Source organism: Lycium barbarum, chromosome 1 (assembly GCF_019175385.1).
Source record: "Lycium barbarum isolate Lr01 chromosome 1, ASM1917538v2, whole genome shotgun sequence".
NCBI lineage: Eukaryota > Viridiplantae > Streptophyta > Magnoliopsida > Solanales > Solanaceae > Lycium > Lycium barbarum.
The window spans coordinates 155,090,965-155,106,338 of record NC_083337.1 but is presented as its reverse complement, the minus strand read 5'-3'; the positions used below and the strand labels follow the sequence as shown (position 1 = coordinate 155,106,338).

General features: G+C 37.2%; 1 protein-coding gene and 1 non-coding gene across 2 annotated transcripts; one reads left to right on the top strand and one right to left on the bottom strand.

Moving 5' to 3' along the window:
* Positions 1–2,910: 2,910 nt before the first annotated feature.
* Positions 2,911–3,652, bottom strand: LOC132620369 (uncharacterized). Its single transcript, XM_060335048.1, has 2 exons — positions 3,366–3,652; positions 2,911–3,267 (listed from the first exon to the last, which is right to left on the bottom strand). Exons 1-2 carry the CDS (start codon positions 3,489–3,491, stop codon positions 3,007–3,009), a joined length of 387 nt encoding a protein of 128 aa, XP_060191031.1. The 5' UTR covers positions 3,492–3,652; the 3' UTR covers positions 2,911–3,006.
* Positions 3,653–6,261: 2,609 nt separating this feature from the next.
* On the top strand, positions 6,262–6,335 carry TRNAR-UCG (transfer RNA arginine (anticodon UCG)). The gene has a single exon. It is a non-coding gene; the product is annotated as a tRNA-Arg (tRNA).
* Positions 6,336–15,374: the final 9,039 nt, after the last annotated feature.

Sequence of the window (15,374 nt, the reverse complement as noted above, 5' to 3'; positions counted from 1 at the left end):
GATTCGATGGTTGTTTTCTGAAAGGGGCTTGTAAGGGTGAGCTATTGGTAGCTGTAGGAAAGAATGGGAACAACCAAATGTATCCTATTACCTCGGCAGTGGTGGATACAGAAACTAAACATAGCTGGAATTGGTTCATAAAGTACTTGATTGCGGATCTGAATTTGGAAAATAGTGAAGGGTTGACTGTAATGTCAGACATGCAAAAGATACCATTTCTGTTCCATTTACTTAAAATTTCAGTTTAGTAGAGGACATTTCAGTATGTTTAACTGTTTTTTTTTTTTTTTGTACTTTACACACTTTTGGAAGGGACTTATTCCTGTCTTGTTGGAGCCGCTGCCAAATGCTGAGACAAGGAGATGTGCTAGACATGTTTAGAGTAATTGGCACAAAAAGTGCAAAGGAGAAGAAATAAGGAAGCAGTTTTGGAGATGCTCTAAGGCTAGCTTTGAAGTCAAGTTTAAAGAGGAGATGGATAAAATGGCCAAATTGGTTAAGCCCAAGATAATGGAGGATTTTATGCATTATGAGCCTTTTACTTTTTGTAGGGCATATTTCAAGTTTCATTCCAAGTGTGATGTTGTGGAAAATAACATGTGTGAGACTTATAATTCTTGGATCTTAGCTGCTAGACATAAATCTATTATCACCACGTTAGAGGAAATTAGGCATAAAATGATGAATAGGCATGTAGACATGATCAAATTTGCTGAAACTTGGATTGATGATATTGCCCCTATGGCAAGAAGAATATTGGAAGAGAACAAGGAGTTGTCTAATAGGTATCATGTTCAATGGAATGGGGTGCATGGTTTTGGAATTAGAGATGGTGGGTTCACATTTGTTGTCCACTTGGATACGAAATATTGTGACTGTAGGTTGTGGATGTTAAGGGGTATTCCTTGCCCTCATGTTGTTTGTGCTTATTATTACTTGAATCTAGATCCTGATGCACATGTAGAGCATTGGTATAGGAAGGAAACATTTCTTAAGGCTTATAGTCACTTCATCCAACCTATTACCAATATGAGGATGTGGCCTAAGACTACAAACCCATCAATAGAGCTTCCAGTGCCAAGAAAAATGTCCGGGAGACCAAAAAGAAAATAGCGAAGGATAAAGATGAGCCAAAGAAATATGGAAAGTTGTCAAAGAAGGGTGTGAAGATGACTTGTTCACTGTGCAAACAAGTTAGCCATAACAAGACTGCCTGCGGAAGAAGAGTAAGTACAATTGAATTTGTCATATTCTTAACTTTAGTTTCTTACATATAAGTCTCTAGTTTTCATCCCATTGTTTATGTTTGCTAGCATGGAATGGGTGGTCCTTCTCAACCAATACCCTCAACTGAAAGGCAAGGAAGTCAATCTCAACCAAAAGTAGGCCTACAACTGGTTTTGGTGTATACTCTAATCCTGTTACTGGAGCACATTATCAATTGCAAGAGAAGACTCAATTTCCTACTTTTATACTACTGCTGGTTTTGCTGCAACTACTGGAAATAAAAGTAGGCCTACAACTGGTTTTGGTGTATACTCTAATCCTGTTACTGGAGCACAAGTCTTTAATGTAAGTTCACTTTATGATTTGCCTTTCTCTTTGTTCAACACAATTTACTAATGTTTCACATTTTAATTGAAGTGTGGCACAACAAGTGAGAGGGTTCTACATGGTGCAACAAACTTGAAGAGTGCTTCACCAACAAATATTGATATTGGTTATAAAGCTCGTGGACTGAAATGGCAAGGAAAAGATGCAATGACCACATCACAACTATCCCGAATGAGAGCCAACAAGAGAAACCAAAAGGCTGCATCAGTAGCAAGCAGATTGTCAGCAAAAGGAAGCTCCAACAAGTAGTTAAAGTAGGAAATTTGTCACATTTAGGGTATTTGAAACAATGTCTATATGTAAACTGCAGCAGTGCTGTGTAGCTAGACTTATTATTATGCATTGATGTTGTGCCAATGACATTAGCAATGGTACTCTTCGATTTGTGCTAATCAAATTTGTGCCATTACTACTCTTCAATTTCTGCCACTGAGTCAAACATGCACGGGGCAGATTAACATCCGTGCTGGAATATAGGTAGCCGTGGCAGTTGTGCCAATTCAAGACAAAAAAAAACAATAAATGGGTCAAAACACTCAACAACCAAATAAATGAAATGGTTGGAGTCAAATACAACTAACTAGGCCATAAATCAAAGACCACATCGGGTGAATTCAATTCACTTCATTGAATTCACTGAATTCAACTTCATCCAATTCACTTAATCTTCCATTTCAACCATCTATAAAACCCAGTAACTTCATCCCCATTCTCTTCATCCCATTTAAATTATCCCATTCACTTCTTAAAACAAGCTCATTCAACCTCAAAAATGTTGGCATATTTCAAGAAGAAATTAACACGGTCATACGTAGAAAGTGATGATTCCGTACGTTTAATTTAGCACCCATGTTTCATTTGCTATTTTTATTGCAATAGTTTAGTAATTTTTCATGTTTTTTTTTTGCAGGTGCTTCATAGTAATATTTTTGACGTTTTACCAACCAAAAAAACTCATGCCGTTGTTGGTTATGGAGAAAAACGTTAAACTATGACCTACAAAATTGGAAAACACGCGCGCCTCTGTCTCGGGTGGAAAGACTTCGTGGAATTCGAGCAATTGACGGAGGGATATACACTCTGTATTTGGGTCTGCGAGTGTAAGTGCCTGGAGGGCATAGGATTCGATGTTCAAAAGAAGGAAGAGGAAGAGGTTATAGTTGTTGACTAGGTCTCTATTTTCTTTTCTATGTATGATGCTCGCCTTTTAATGAACAATTGCTATGTTTCTTTGCTGATTTATATTTGCAGATTCTATTCATGTCATATTTGCGACTAATTCACAACGCCAAACACAAGCCAAGTAATTCACAAAATCTAATAACCAAAACATTACTACAAACATGGAAGAAAATCTTTGTAGGAACATTACAAACAGTAACTAGGAAACAATTAGACTACCCAAAGATAATTTTTGCAAGTAAAAAAACATAGAACAACAACGACAAGCCTGTTGAATTTGGCTTTTGCACAGTCCCTCTCTTGCTTAATTTCCTTCAATTTTTGTTTCAATGAATCAAACTTGCCTCCAAGTTCCTTCATTTTATATTTCAATGTATACATCTCTTCTTCAACCTCTTTAAGCTTCTCCTTCAAAAGCTCAACCTCTAGAGATGGATCAATCCATTTAAAATAGCCACATCCACCCTTATCCTACATAAAAGTAAAAGAACATTATGAACACAAACAAATCCAAAAAAATGGCCGAAAATAAAATTTTCAAAAATCAAAATTTTAAAATAGCTACTCACTTTTGGCATCTTACAACCAAAAAATCTACGACCTAGGTTGTTAACTGTTCTCGAAGTTCTTACATTACAAGAATTACCACAATTACAAATAACATTTTCATTTATAATCCCTGAATTTTGTGACATTGCTATAAAGAAGAGAGAACCAAGAGAGAAATAAGAGAGAATACACACAACAACAACTATAAATCGAGAGAGAAGTGAGAAGGAAAAAAGAAACTGAACAGAAAGAAGAGAGAGAAACGGGGGAGAAAGGAGAGAGAGAGAGAAACGAGTGAGAAAGGAGGAGAAATGAGGGAATTTGGAATTGGGGTTTTAGATTTGGGGTTATTAAAAAAAAAGGAACGTTGGGAGTTGCCATGTAAGCAACAAAACAACCATTCACGCGCTCATTTTGCGTGAAGCACAGACGAGCTGCCATGTAGGAAAAAGGTGCCTATGTGGTACAAATTCAGAGTAGTTTAGGTACCCAATAGGTACAACCCTCGGTTTAGGTAGCCATGAGGAAAATGTGGTAAAGTTTAGGGGGCTATCTATGACTTTTGCCTTTTTGGAATACTAGACAAGTAAAAGTGAACGGAAGGAGTACTTTCTCTGTCTCTATTTACGTGGCACAGTTTGAATTTCTAGAGTCAAAGAGTTTAATTTTGATTGTGAATCCAGGCATGAAATCTTTAAGCTTTTTTTAAATAAAACTTACATATTTGTAAATTGCGTAAAAAGTACTACTAAGTCACAATAATTGATAATTCAAAATATATATATGCAAAAATTACGATAAAAAAAAGACTTGTTTGAATTTTGAAATATGAAAAGCGCCACATAAATTGGGATAGATGAAGTTTTACTTTATGTGACACACTTTCCCTTTTAGTCTGTCTCAAAAAAAAAAAAAATGTCACATTTCTATTTCTATATTTAGAAACAATTTAACTTTATGAAATAATTTAAAACTACACAAATATCTAATGCTCGTTTTGAATTACAAATTTTAAAAGTCTTCCTTTCTTTCTTAAATTTTGTGTAAAGTCAAATGGTGCCTCGTAAAGTGGGACGTAAGGAGTATAACATTCATCTTCTAAAATGACAATTCATTATAATGATCAAGTTTTCTTTAGAATTCATATTTCATGTTATGTTATATACTTATATTATATATTTTTTATAACAACATTTTGTTATAGCAGTTAAAAAATATCCAAACGACGTGAAAAAAATTATTCTACAACGTTAAAGGTGAACGTGTTCAATGAATTGTTCTAATTTCTTTTTCTTTGTAGGAAAGATACCTTAATATTTTTGCTAGATAAATTTAGTACATAATTTGATTTGTCTAGAATACATGCCACCTAGACAACTATACATAAAAGAGGAGATTACAGAACATGAAAGTAAATCATAAGTCAATAAACTCTCAAAAACTTGTTAGTTACTTCCATCCACTTCCATCTTTTGGCTATGGTCATCGATCGACTAGTCTATTTCTTTCCCTATAAATATATATCAACTACGTATAATCGTCTTTATTTCCTTGTTATATATGTCATATATGTATAGTTGTCATTCTTACATCTATTAGCGAATGTGATAATGATGATTTGTTTTTTATTAACATATGTGATATTAACATAGCTTTTTCACTTTAATGATAAATTATTAGCTATGACCTTTATATTCAAGCTAATAGCTCATATGGAAAAAAAAAATCATTTGTTTGGCTTTATAATGTTTCTAACTTGGTACTATACAATTTATTTGTTACGAAAACATTGATGAAACATGCCGAATTTGTAAAAATATATATTGCAATGACTTTTTTTTTTTAACCATATAGAAAAAAATTGTTATAAAAGTTCCGTAATTGAAGTAATAGTATAATATCTGAGGATTAGTAAGTCGACCTCAAATCTCAATTTGCTTGGCATGCATCTAGGCGTAGATGTTGTTGTATCCTAAAAGTATTCTTTTTTCACTTCTCATCCTATGTTTGTCCCGCTTTGAGTCCCGGCTTATCGCATTTGCACTGGAAAGTCCCATTTTGGAGGATGAATCACTTCCTACCAAAGACAATTTAATCATAAACCTCGAACTTGAGACTCTTAATTAAGAATAAAGAAGTACTTATCACTCTACCACAATCATTTTGTTGTTGGTTATAAAAGCTTTCCTATAAACATCTAATATGATCACATAGAAAAAAACAGTGTATGCAACATATAATTGGGGTTATATGATTTATAAAACATATAGAGAATTCATGACTATGGGCTATCACTAATTTTTGTGTCTGTCTTTAGTTACATCTCTTTTTCACTAGTAATGTTCTTACCCAAATTTGAGAGAACATAAATAATTTGTGAAAAAAATGTTAAAGTTTTTATTTACACGTCACTAGTTTTCTTTGTCCATACAACAATAATAATATACTCAATATCATTCCATAAATGGGATCTTTATCCATGTCACAACTAAAACAACGTGACTAACTAGTACTTAATTATGCCAAATCCAATTGACAAGTTTTGAAGCTCAACTACATAATTACACACACATACTTTATATCACTACTCAAACTACACACACATAAAATGAAATGACAAAAGTATGTATGTGTATATATCTCAAAGTTTTAACTTATTTTTATAATTTTAGTTCGAATAAAAGAGATGTATGTTGAAGTTTGAAACTGAATCACCGGATATCAAATTGTTGAACGTGTTCATCTAAAATGTACCACACCAGAGACTTGAATATAGTAAAAATAATACAAATATTTCAATCTGTGGATGTTTAGCTAATATGGGAATCGAGTATTCGAGTGAAATAAAGGTGTTCGAGGAATGGCATTCTTATAAACAGAGATCTTAGTGAAATAGAAGCGTTACGGTAACAACAAGACCGCATAGCGCAGTGGATTAGCGCGTTTGACTTCGGATCAAAAGGTCGTGGGTTCGACTCCCACTGTGGTCGGTGCTTTTTTTCTCTGTCATTTTAGTTATTTATTTATTTACTTGCAAGACAATATTTTTCTGTCATTTTAGTCATTTATTTATTTACTCGCAAGGGAATAAATATTGACGTAGAGGGTGTTTCGATTGACTTTTTAAAAATAGTTTATGAGTTATAAGTTATGTATTTTGACTTATTTTTGTAGTATTCTTTTGACTTAAAAGTAAGTGCTTAAAATCATTTTCTACTCTCTCAAACATCACAAAAAGTAGAAAAAAGCGTAAAAACTAATAAGCACTTAAAATGAGTCAATCCAAACACCCTTGTAGCTTAAGATGCAATTTTTGACTTTTGTAGAGCCAGTGATACAGTACAAAGATGAGTAGATGTTGGACTTGATGGATATTTGGCCTCTGGTCGTCGGCAGAAATAGTCCCAACTTTGTATAAGTTAATTAGTTTTCAGCTTTGCTTAATTAGTTTATGGACTTATTTTCTATATTGGCCCAATGTATATGTAGGAGACTATGGACAGACTTACATGGTTTTTGGCTATTCTGATATGGAAAATCCAGATTCTTTCTCCATCTTTCCCTTGTTATCATTTGTAAAACATTGTTAGATTTCCATGGTGATTTCACATCTCTCCAAGGTTATCAGTAGATGACTACTTTCATATTTATGCATATAGGCTTTCATCATAAAGTTTTTCTACTGTAATTAATTTTCTCTTCCTTTCCCTACTTTCAACAAAGCATAAGAGTAAGATGCATTTATGCTGAGCGATAAAAGTTATGGGTATGCAAAGTAACCGCTCGAGGGACGTAGGAATTAGGGGTGCTTCTCGGTTGGTTCGGTTCGGTTTTATGAATTATCGGTTCGGTTTATCAATTTTCGATTTGTAAATACACTAAATCAAAACCAAACCGATAAGATATTCGTTATCGATTTTCAATTTATCGGTTTTTGGACCTTAACGGTTCGGTGTCCAGTTTAACCAATAAGAAAATGTTCCACTAATTTTTTTTGCTTTCTCTTGTTTTTCCATTTGTTCATAGATACACTGCCTTCATGCAATAAAGTATACACAAATTACAAGACAAAAACTATAAAATACATTGTAGCAATCTTTAAATAATAAAACAAGGGCAGTTCTTAGTTCATTTGTTCATACACAAGGCTAACTTCTTCAGGAAAAATAACAACAGCAAGGCAAACTATAAAATGCAAAAGAAAGCAGTAAGTAGCAGCACCAAACCAGCAACTTCAAAAATCCAAAACTGAGAGAACTCGCAAGTCGTAGTTTCGTTTGAGGAGGGAGAGAGACATCGCAAGCCCTATCTTATCAGAATTGAGAATTGAGAGAATATAACTAGCATAAGCGTGCTTGCGGTAAGTAATTTAGAAGTAGAGTTTGTATTTAAAAATTATAATTTTAAGCCATCAATATATAACTAGGGGTATAAATGTAATTTTAACATAAGCTTATTGGTTTATCGATTAAAGCATTAACTAAATCCTTAAAACCGGAAACCAAACTGATAACCCAATACAAAAGTTTTACAAAATCATTTACAAACCATTAACCCAATAACCCGATATCGATAAATCAATAGAGTTTTTATTGATTCGATTTATCGGTTAAATTGGTTTTGCACACCCCTAGTAGGAATAGTGATTCATGGAGTTGGAAAATTTCTGGTTAAATGCCACTAACGGACAGTAAGTTGTTCTTGTAGCTCAGTTGGTCTTATGAGCCGGAGGTCGCGAGTTCTAGCCTCGCCAGGACCAACTTTAGTTCAATTGCAGTCAACCTTAATCTGTTTTCTTTTTTTCCTATGTGAAGCAAGTTGAGATTACAATTCGAACGCTGATAATATCCAAATAAACCAAATGGAATATTGACATTATTCCACAAAATTTCGATCTAATTATACCAAGGCTACAATGACCATTTGATTGTGTAGCGCCCAATTCTCACCCCTCTGTCTATGTCTGTCGCTCGGAAGCAGTTGGTGGTATTTCAGCACCTCACTGATCTTTTAGGAGGTATAGAGTCAATTTTTTCATAATTCCCAAATCTTTGAAAGATTTAATTATTAATTTGCGTTATTTGATAAAACTTTGAAGAATTGTGATAAAAGTAATTTTCTGTTTTGTTTTCAGTATCAAGTCACAGAATCAACAATAATATTTCTAAGATATTCCAACTTAAGTCCAAATAAATCACAGGTCAGCAAGACATCGGAAAGGTTATGTAGAAAATGATTTCTTCATTTATTGAGCTAGTTAAATGGGAACATTATTCATCGTTTTTCAAGAAATTTAAAAAGAGATTATTTTAAGACTTTATATGTGTTTAACCTTAAAACGGAGAACAATTAAATTTGTACGTGATGCCAAAGATATGTGGCTAAATTCAATTCAAGATTAAATAGCGAGATATGTCAATAAAATGAACAGAGAAGCAGATCTAACCAAATGTTAAATACGTATGGCCTCGGGTATAGAAACCGAGGTCGATACCCTTTTGTTACAAGCTCTCACGAGGTATAATAAAAATGAACTTAAGGACAGATGAGAACTGATTTAATAAGATTTTTATGATTGTTGATGTAAACTATTTCTCTCCTTGCTACTGCCAACCCTTTTCATGAATGATAACCTCCTCCTTATATAGTAGAGGAGTTTCAACCCTAGTACAATTCTAAATAAAGCAAGTAAATCTGGTGACAGTTGTATTTGCGAGATCGACGCCGACATATCCGGGTGAGGACGGATATTTCGGTCTCCCGCTAATGGCAATCAATCGCCCTTTTATCGCCTCATCCTGGCCCGAGCTCGAAGCCTCATTCCCGGTGAGACGGTCGTATTGTGACCGAGCATAACCATGACAACGGGAAACCGAGCGTGCCTGTGTCCTCGGTTTTACCCGTATACAGATAGTCCCCCCATTTCCCGAGGTACAGTTACTGACGGCGGGGAATGAACCCTGAATAAACTGAGCAGTCGCCTCCAATTACCTATGACGGGACCTTTAAGTCAAATCTCACTCTGCCCGATGCTGGGTCATTATTACCCAGCGGCCAAATCTTTTTGGGGAATCCTCCTTGTATCAGAATTCTTGATACGCTACAGGATCTCTTAAATCTCTTTCTATATAAAGCCCATGTCTTCTTTCTTTTCCATGCATCTGCACTTCTTCAAATCTCACTTTGTTTCACCTCAAAACCTACTGATATTCCTGCATTGAGCCCATAATACTCTTCGGATCTTCAATCTTCTTGTTCCAGGGTGAGAATACCTTTTGTTAAGGAGGACCTTCCACGATCATGGCTTACGTACCGTTACTGACTCAGGGTGAAGATCAGCCTTCATTCATGCCATCGGCTGGAGCCGCTGGCTCTGATAGGGAGTTAGAATCTATTGCTGCTGGTATTGTTCCGTCGGGTTTTATTTATACGAACGACTGTAAAGTCCTTCACCATCTTGACCCGGTGGAAGATTTCGAATCTTGTATCGGTGATAACGCCATTACTACGGTCAGAGAAGATTGCCATCTAGGCGCAGACGTCGATTTTCTCCCTGTTGGGGAGGGTGTGAAAATAAATCATCATGTTGCCGGTTATTCGCTATTATACACTTATCCCTTCGCCATAGGGTTCACCCTCCCTGGTCATAGAATAATCGAGGACTTCTGCCATCGATATCGAATATGTATCGGGCAGATCGCCCCGCAAATTTGGAGGCTCATGTTCTGTATTGAGAAATTGGTCAATGCGGCCGGAGTTGCTTTTACCCTCGATCATTTGCTTCATTTATATATACTACGGGTGATCCGAGGGGGAATTGTTCAGTTGCTTCCCAGGGAAATTCGAAGCCTAATTGACCTTGAAGATGATTATGATTGAGGATGGCTTTATCGGTTCGTGATGATACGCATGGTTCAACTTCACCGTCCATCGTCTGTCGATTTTCCTGAAGTGTGTAGCCCTTCACCGGATCCAGTTGAGCCAACGCTCGAAACTGCTATTTTTGAATGGGTAGTTGCCCTTCTCCGGGCTTCTCGTAGCTTAGGCCGTTTTTGGAGAAGAATGGCACCTGAAGGGTGGAAAGGCAAAGACCATAGTAATTTCTTAATCTGATCGTTTCGACCCCTATTTCCCTGTATTATTATCTTAACTCAATACCTTTGGTTTTCAGGACTTCGGACGAGGAGGGCTTCCAAAGGAAAGTCGGTAGCCGAGGTCGTAGTTCGAGGAAAAAGAACACCCGCTCCGTCGAGGCCACCTAGACGCAGGGAGGCTAGAAGTTTTCCCGTTGTGCATTCGGGGGTTGGATCTCGAGTTCGAACTCGCCATATTATGGGGACCCGTCGGGAAATGCCTTCGGGTGAAACTACACCAGTGATTGTGCTTGATGAGGAAGATTTATCGGGATTGGATATCCCCGGGTCATCCACCTCTGGTGCAAGTCACGGGGACATCTAATCGGTGTCACCCGTTATTGTCGCATCCAGTGGATAGACTCGGAGATCTCATCCTCCGACTTGTTAGGTTGAGTAAGGGTGTGGTTGCCTTACTTTTGTTTTCCCATTACTAGTCGTAGAGTAGAGTTTCTTCTGCTTTTTCTGATGTACTGATGTATCCGGCATAGTCGGAATTTTATGAAATGGAAAATATCTTTAATGGAGTTTTGCAAATTGGTTGTTATTGGACTTTATTGAGCATTCCATGTGTATTGTTTGTACCCAAACCTTCGTATATGCTCTTGTTGTATTCGATCAGTAATCATTTATTCCATAATCCGAAAGAACCCGACATGTTTTGCTACCGGCCACCATAATCGAGCATCTTGTTATTAAACTCGGCCACGATCGGTTCGAAACAACATCCTTTGCGAAATATTCGGAAGCTTTACTCGATCATGGAGGTGTTCGTACGAGGTCCCGATCTAGGTCTCTTCGGAAGGTTGACCTGTTTAAGCACGATCTATTGGTTGAGCGGACGCCCCGGTTCTTTCTCGCGTACGCTTCCCATGATTAGATAGGATTAAGGTCACATCCGTCTAACATCGACTCGTGTCGAAGCCCCGTTGGCTCTGAAAACAGTTGCGGAAGGTAAAGCGTCTCGGTCCCACTCTATAAAAGCAAGTTTTCCCCTTCTTTTTTCACTTTTCGACTTTTACCAAAGGGAATTTTTACCTTCGTGTGCTCTGAATACTTTGATCTTCATATCTTCAAACCTTCAAACCTCCATATCTTCATATCTTCTTCTTAATTTCCTGTTCAATCTTCAAACCTTCATTTTAAACCTTCTTATCTTCATACTTTCAAAATGACGAGCAAATCTTCAAAGGTTAAGGCCGGTGAGACGTCTTCGGCTCCTAAACCAGAGCCACTGCTGACTGACTTCGTTCCTCAAGTCTGTTCGACCATTCGGGACTTCAAAGTCGAGAAACCTTCTCAACAGGGGGATCGAGGTGTCGAAATATCAGCCTATCTGTGTACGATACCCCCAAATAAACTCGAACAAGTCAAGGAAGATTGTGGGTGGAAAGGTAAGAAGGTCGTTATTCCCGACCAAGATGAAGCCATATCGACCTACGTGGAAGGGTACTTAAGTGTTTATACTTACCCTTTCACCTTCACCACACTCGACCCTGTGTTGGTCGATTTCTGCAAGCGGTACGAGATCACCCTCAGCCAAATTCACCCGTCATTTTGGAGGATCATTGTGCTCCTCCGTTATTTTGCTACAAACGTGAACATTCCGTTCACGGTGCACCACCTACTTCGACTATATAGCCCCGTGTCTTCAGGGGGAATGATAAAACTTTCAAAACGAGCTGCAAAAGAGCCCTTCTCAGGTCTGGACGAAGATAGAGACTGAGGCTGGCAGGCAGGTTTGCCCGAATAAGAACAGCGGATCTGATCCCCGTTAACAAATTACCGTTTCTCGAGAAATAGAAACCAAAACGTAAGTAAATTTATGTCAATACGATTCGACAGCGTGCTTGCACCAATACTGAACTTTTTATTTGTTCGTGTGTATACAACGCTTATCCGAACCCTTGGTACGGTTCCTAACCTCGACCAGTGGATTGGGAAAATATGTTCCCAACTTACTTATGCCGAACGTACCTAGAGACGTTTATCCCGGTCCCGTTGGGAGGCCGGGACCCATGGTAAGTCTTCCCCTTAGAGCGTTTCTACTTTGTGTAATATGCCATGTTAGTTAGGTAATGACTGTTCTTCTCTTTGCTTCACAGGTTTGTCAAAGGCCACTAGAATTCAGGGCCAGGAAACTGCCGAGACCTCAGCTGACGAGCAGGATGTCGAAGCTCTCGATCTGGGAGACGTAGTTGAAACGAGGAAAAGAAAATCCTCCGAATCATCTCGAGCTCCTTCCCAGTCTAGGAAAAGATCGAAGGTCATTATTCGAGAAACCTCATCGGAAGATATCTCGGCCCGTGTATGGACGCTGAGGTTGTTGGCCAATTATTGGACCATTTTGACGACGATGACCAGGCGTTGGGTGGGCATCGTCTTATTGACGAGCCCTTCGAGCATGATTGTTGCAATCACTCCACCATTGGTGGAAAGCTCAAGTCGAATACCTGCTCCGGGTATGTCGGGTTTCGAGCATTTGCCCATCCCGGTAGCTGACTATTTCGGGGTTAATTCCGGTCCCAGGTTAGAGAAATCGTTTCCTGCCCCTAGTATCGACCCGAATCGGAAGAGGCTAATCACTTGTAAGGTGCCGGCTGATATGAACATGTTATCGGGTTCTGTTGAGGTGTCCAGCTATTTGTACCCTCTGGTGTCCCAAGAGGACCGTAAGAAAATGGTCGAAGTCAGCGAATCGTGCCTTTTCAACGAGGCTCAACATGCATTGAATCGGGTAAGTCTCGTCCTTATGTTCTTTTTACTCAGCTTTTAATTTCATGCCTCCTTTTAATAACTGTTCTGTTATAACCCGTAATTTTTTTACTTTTGGAAAAATTTGAAATAATTGTGACTTGTAAGAAATAAGGCTATATTTTGATTTTATTTAATATATGTGTGTTGTCCATGAAATACTGATGAGGGAATAACGAGGAAGGCTAAGGGCAAAATTGGAAATTTCAAAAATTAGTTTCGGGAGTTACGAAATAAGCCCCTAAATGAATTGGGCTAGAAAAAAAAAAGGGGAGGCCCAACATCTTATGGATGTGGCCGGCCATGCCCAAAAGAAGGGCCAAGCCCATAAGTGATTTAAACCCATGTATTATAAGGAAAAGGGGGGCCATTTCTTCATTATACTAGAAGCTTCAACAAAACAAAAGAAGAGAGAAACCAACAAAAGGCCCTCTCGTCCAAACTAGAAAAAAAAAATTGTGGGGCTCAAATCTTTGGTTCAAACTCATCTCCTTTGAATTTCTATTAAGTTGGAAACCCTCTTCAAGGTGATACAAATTTGGAGGCAAGAAAGTACTTTTTTTTACAAAGAGGAGAATTTGGAAAAAGGTAAGAATTTTACTCTTTTTATCTTGGAAGAAATTTATATATATGTTGTAGTATATGGAAGTGAATGTAAAGTATGAGAATTTTGTGTTATGGGTATGTGTGTGTGTGGCCGAAAATGGTGGTAGATGGAGAGGAATGATCAAATTTTATTTATTATGTTAAATTGTGTTGTGATGGCCTTGTGATATAAATGGAAGAACATTAGTTCAAGTTGGTATGAAAAATTGGTTGTTAAGTTGTTCTAGGAAATTTTGTGATTTTATTATAGTTTATGTAATTATGGAAATGGAAATTGTTAAAGTGTAAATTGTGGTTGTTGTTGATGAAATGGGAAGATGAAAAATGTGTTGTGAATGTTGTGTCGAAGGTTGGAGACTTCGGATGAATTCTAGTCTTGGTGGGATTTTTGTATATTTTGTAAAATGGTATGAAATGCTTTTGAATTGCACTTGAATGGTCTTGAATTGGTAATGAATGTGTAAGTGTCGATATTGGTTTGAAAAATTCGTAGTTGAATTGAATGTCGAGGAATTATGTTGAAAGGAAGGTTACTAGTGTTGGAATGCATTTTAAATCGGTTTTTGATGTTATTGGTTTGGTTGTTGGTATGGTTGTTGAGGAATTTAGCCGAGTTTAATTCTCGGGGATGTTGAATTTACAGGGGAGGTGCTGCCGAAATTTCGGTAGACAAATACTAAGTAGGATTAAAAATTCTAAGTACTTGTAGCTAATTTTTGAAAATTGCTAATATTATTGTAGAGATTGGAGAGCCCGAGACTTGAGTCGAGATTTGTTGGCAAGCGATCGAGATTGGGTAGTGAGCGATCGAGGTATGTAAAGCTTATCGTTCTTCCTTTTGGCATGGTCCTTAAAAAAATAAATGAATGGCATATATGTATGTTCTAAAGAAATATTCTACTCTTAGAGCCACTAGGATGGCCTATGTCTTTGATTTCCATGAACTATTCCATACGACTTGTCATATACTTATGATGTTTGAAGAATTAGTCGATACGTTTCCGGTTATGGTTCGAAAAATACTTGATATGGCGTAAGTGTGGATATGTATATTTTGGATATGTGTATATGATTTTAAGGTTCCACTTGAAGTACTCTATAAGGTTGTTTGAAAGCTTCTTAAAAATAAATGATATTAAATTTTTATTTTTTTTTGAAAATGACTTATAATATATTTTTCGAAAGTTTGTAATTTGAAAGTTCGTAACTTTTGTATACTAATCCCGATGGGCTCGATGCCTACTTTAAGCCTTCAAATATCATTATGTATATGTAATTATCCGTTGAGTCTTGGAAATTATTTAAAATGTATATGCATATGGTTTCCGCACTACTCCGCTCGTGCCTACTATTATGATATCGTTCGCCGGATCCCGGGCCGGTTTTGTGATCGTGCGCACTATGTAATATTCGGCAGTATGATGTGTTACGGTTCCCGAGACCTCGCTATAGGGCCGGGTACCGCTTATATACGGCGTTATGATGTGATATGGTATACAATGTGTTCGGATGATATGATATGTTCTGATGATATGA

Bases quoted from the DNA above. Each gene is read 5' to 3' on its own strand.
- LOC132620369 (XM_060335048.1), bottom strand. From the start codon at position 3,491: ATGTCACAAAATTCAGGGATTATAAATGAAAATGTTATTTGTAATTGT. The intron at 3,268-3,365 runs GTGAGTAGCTAT...ACTTTTATGTAG, and splicing joins TTGGTTGTAAGATGCCAAAA to GATAAGGGTGGATGTGGCTA.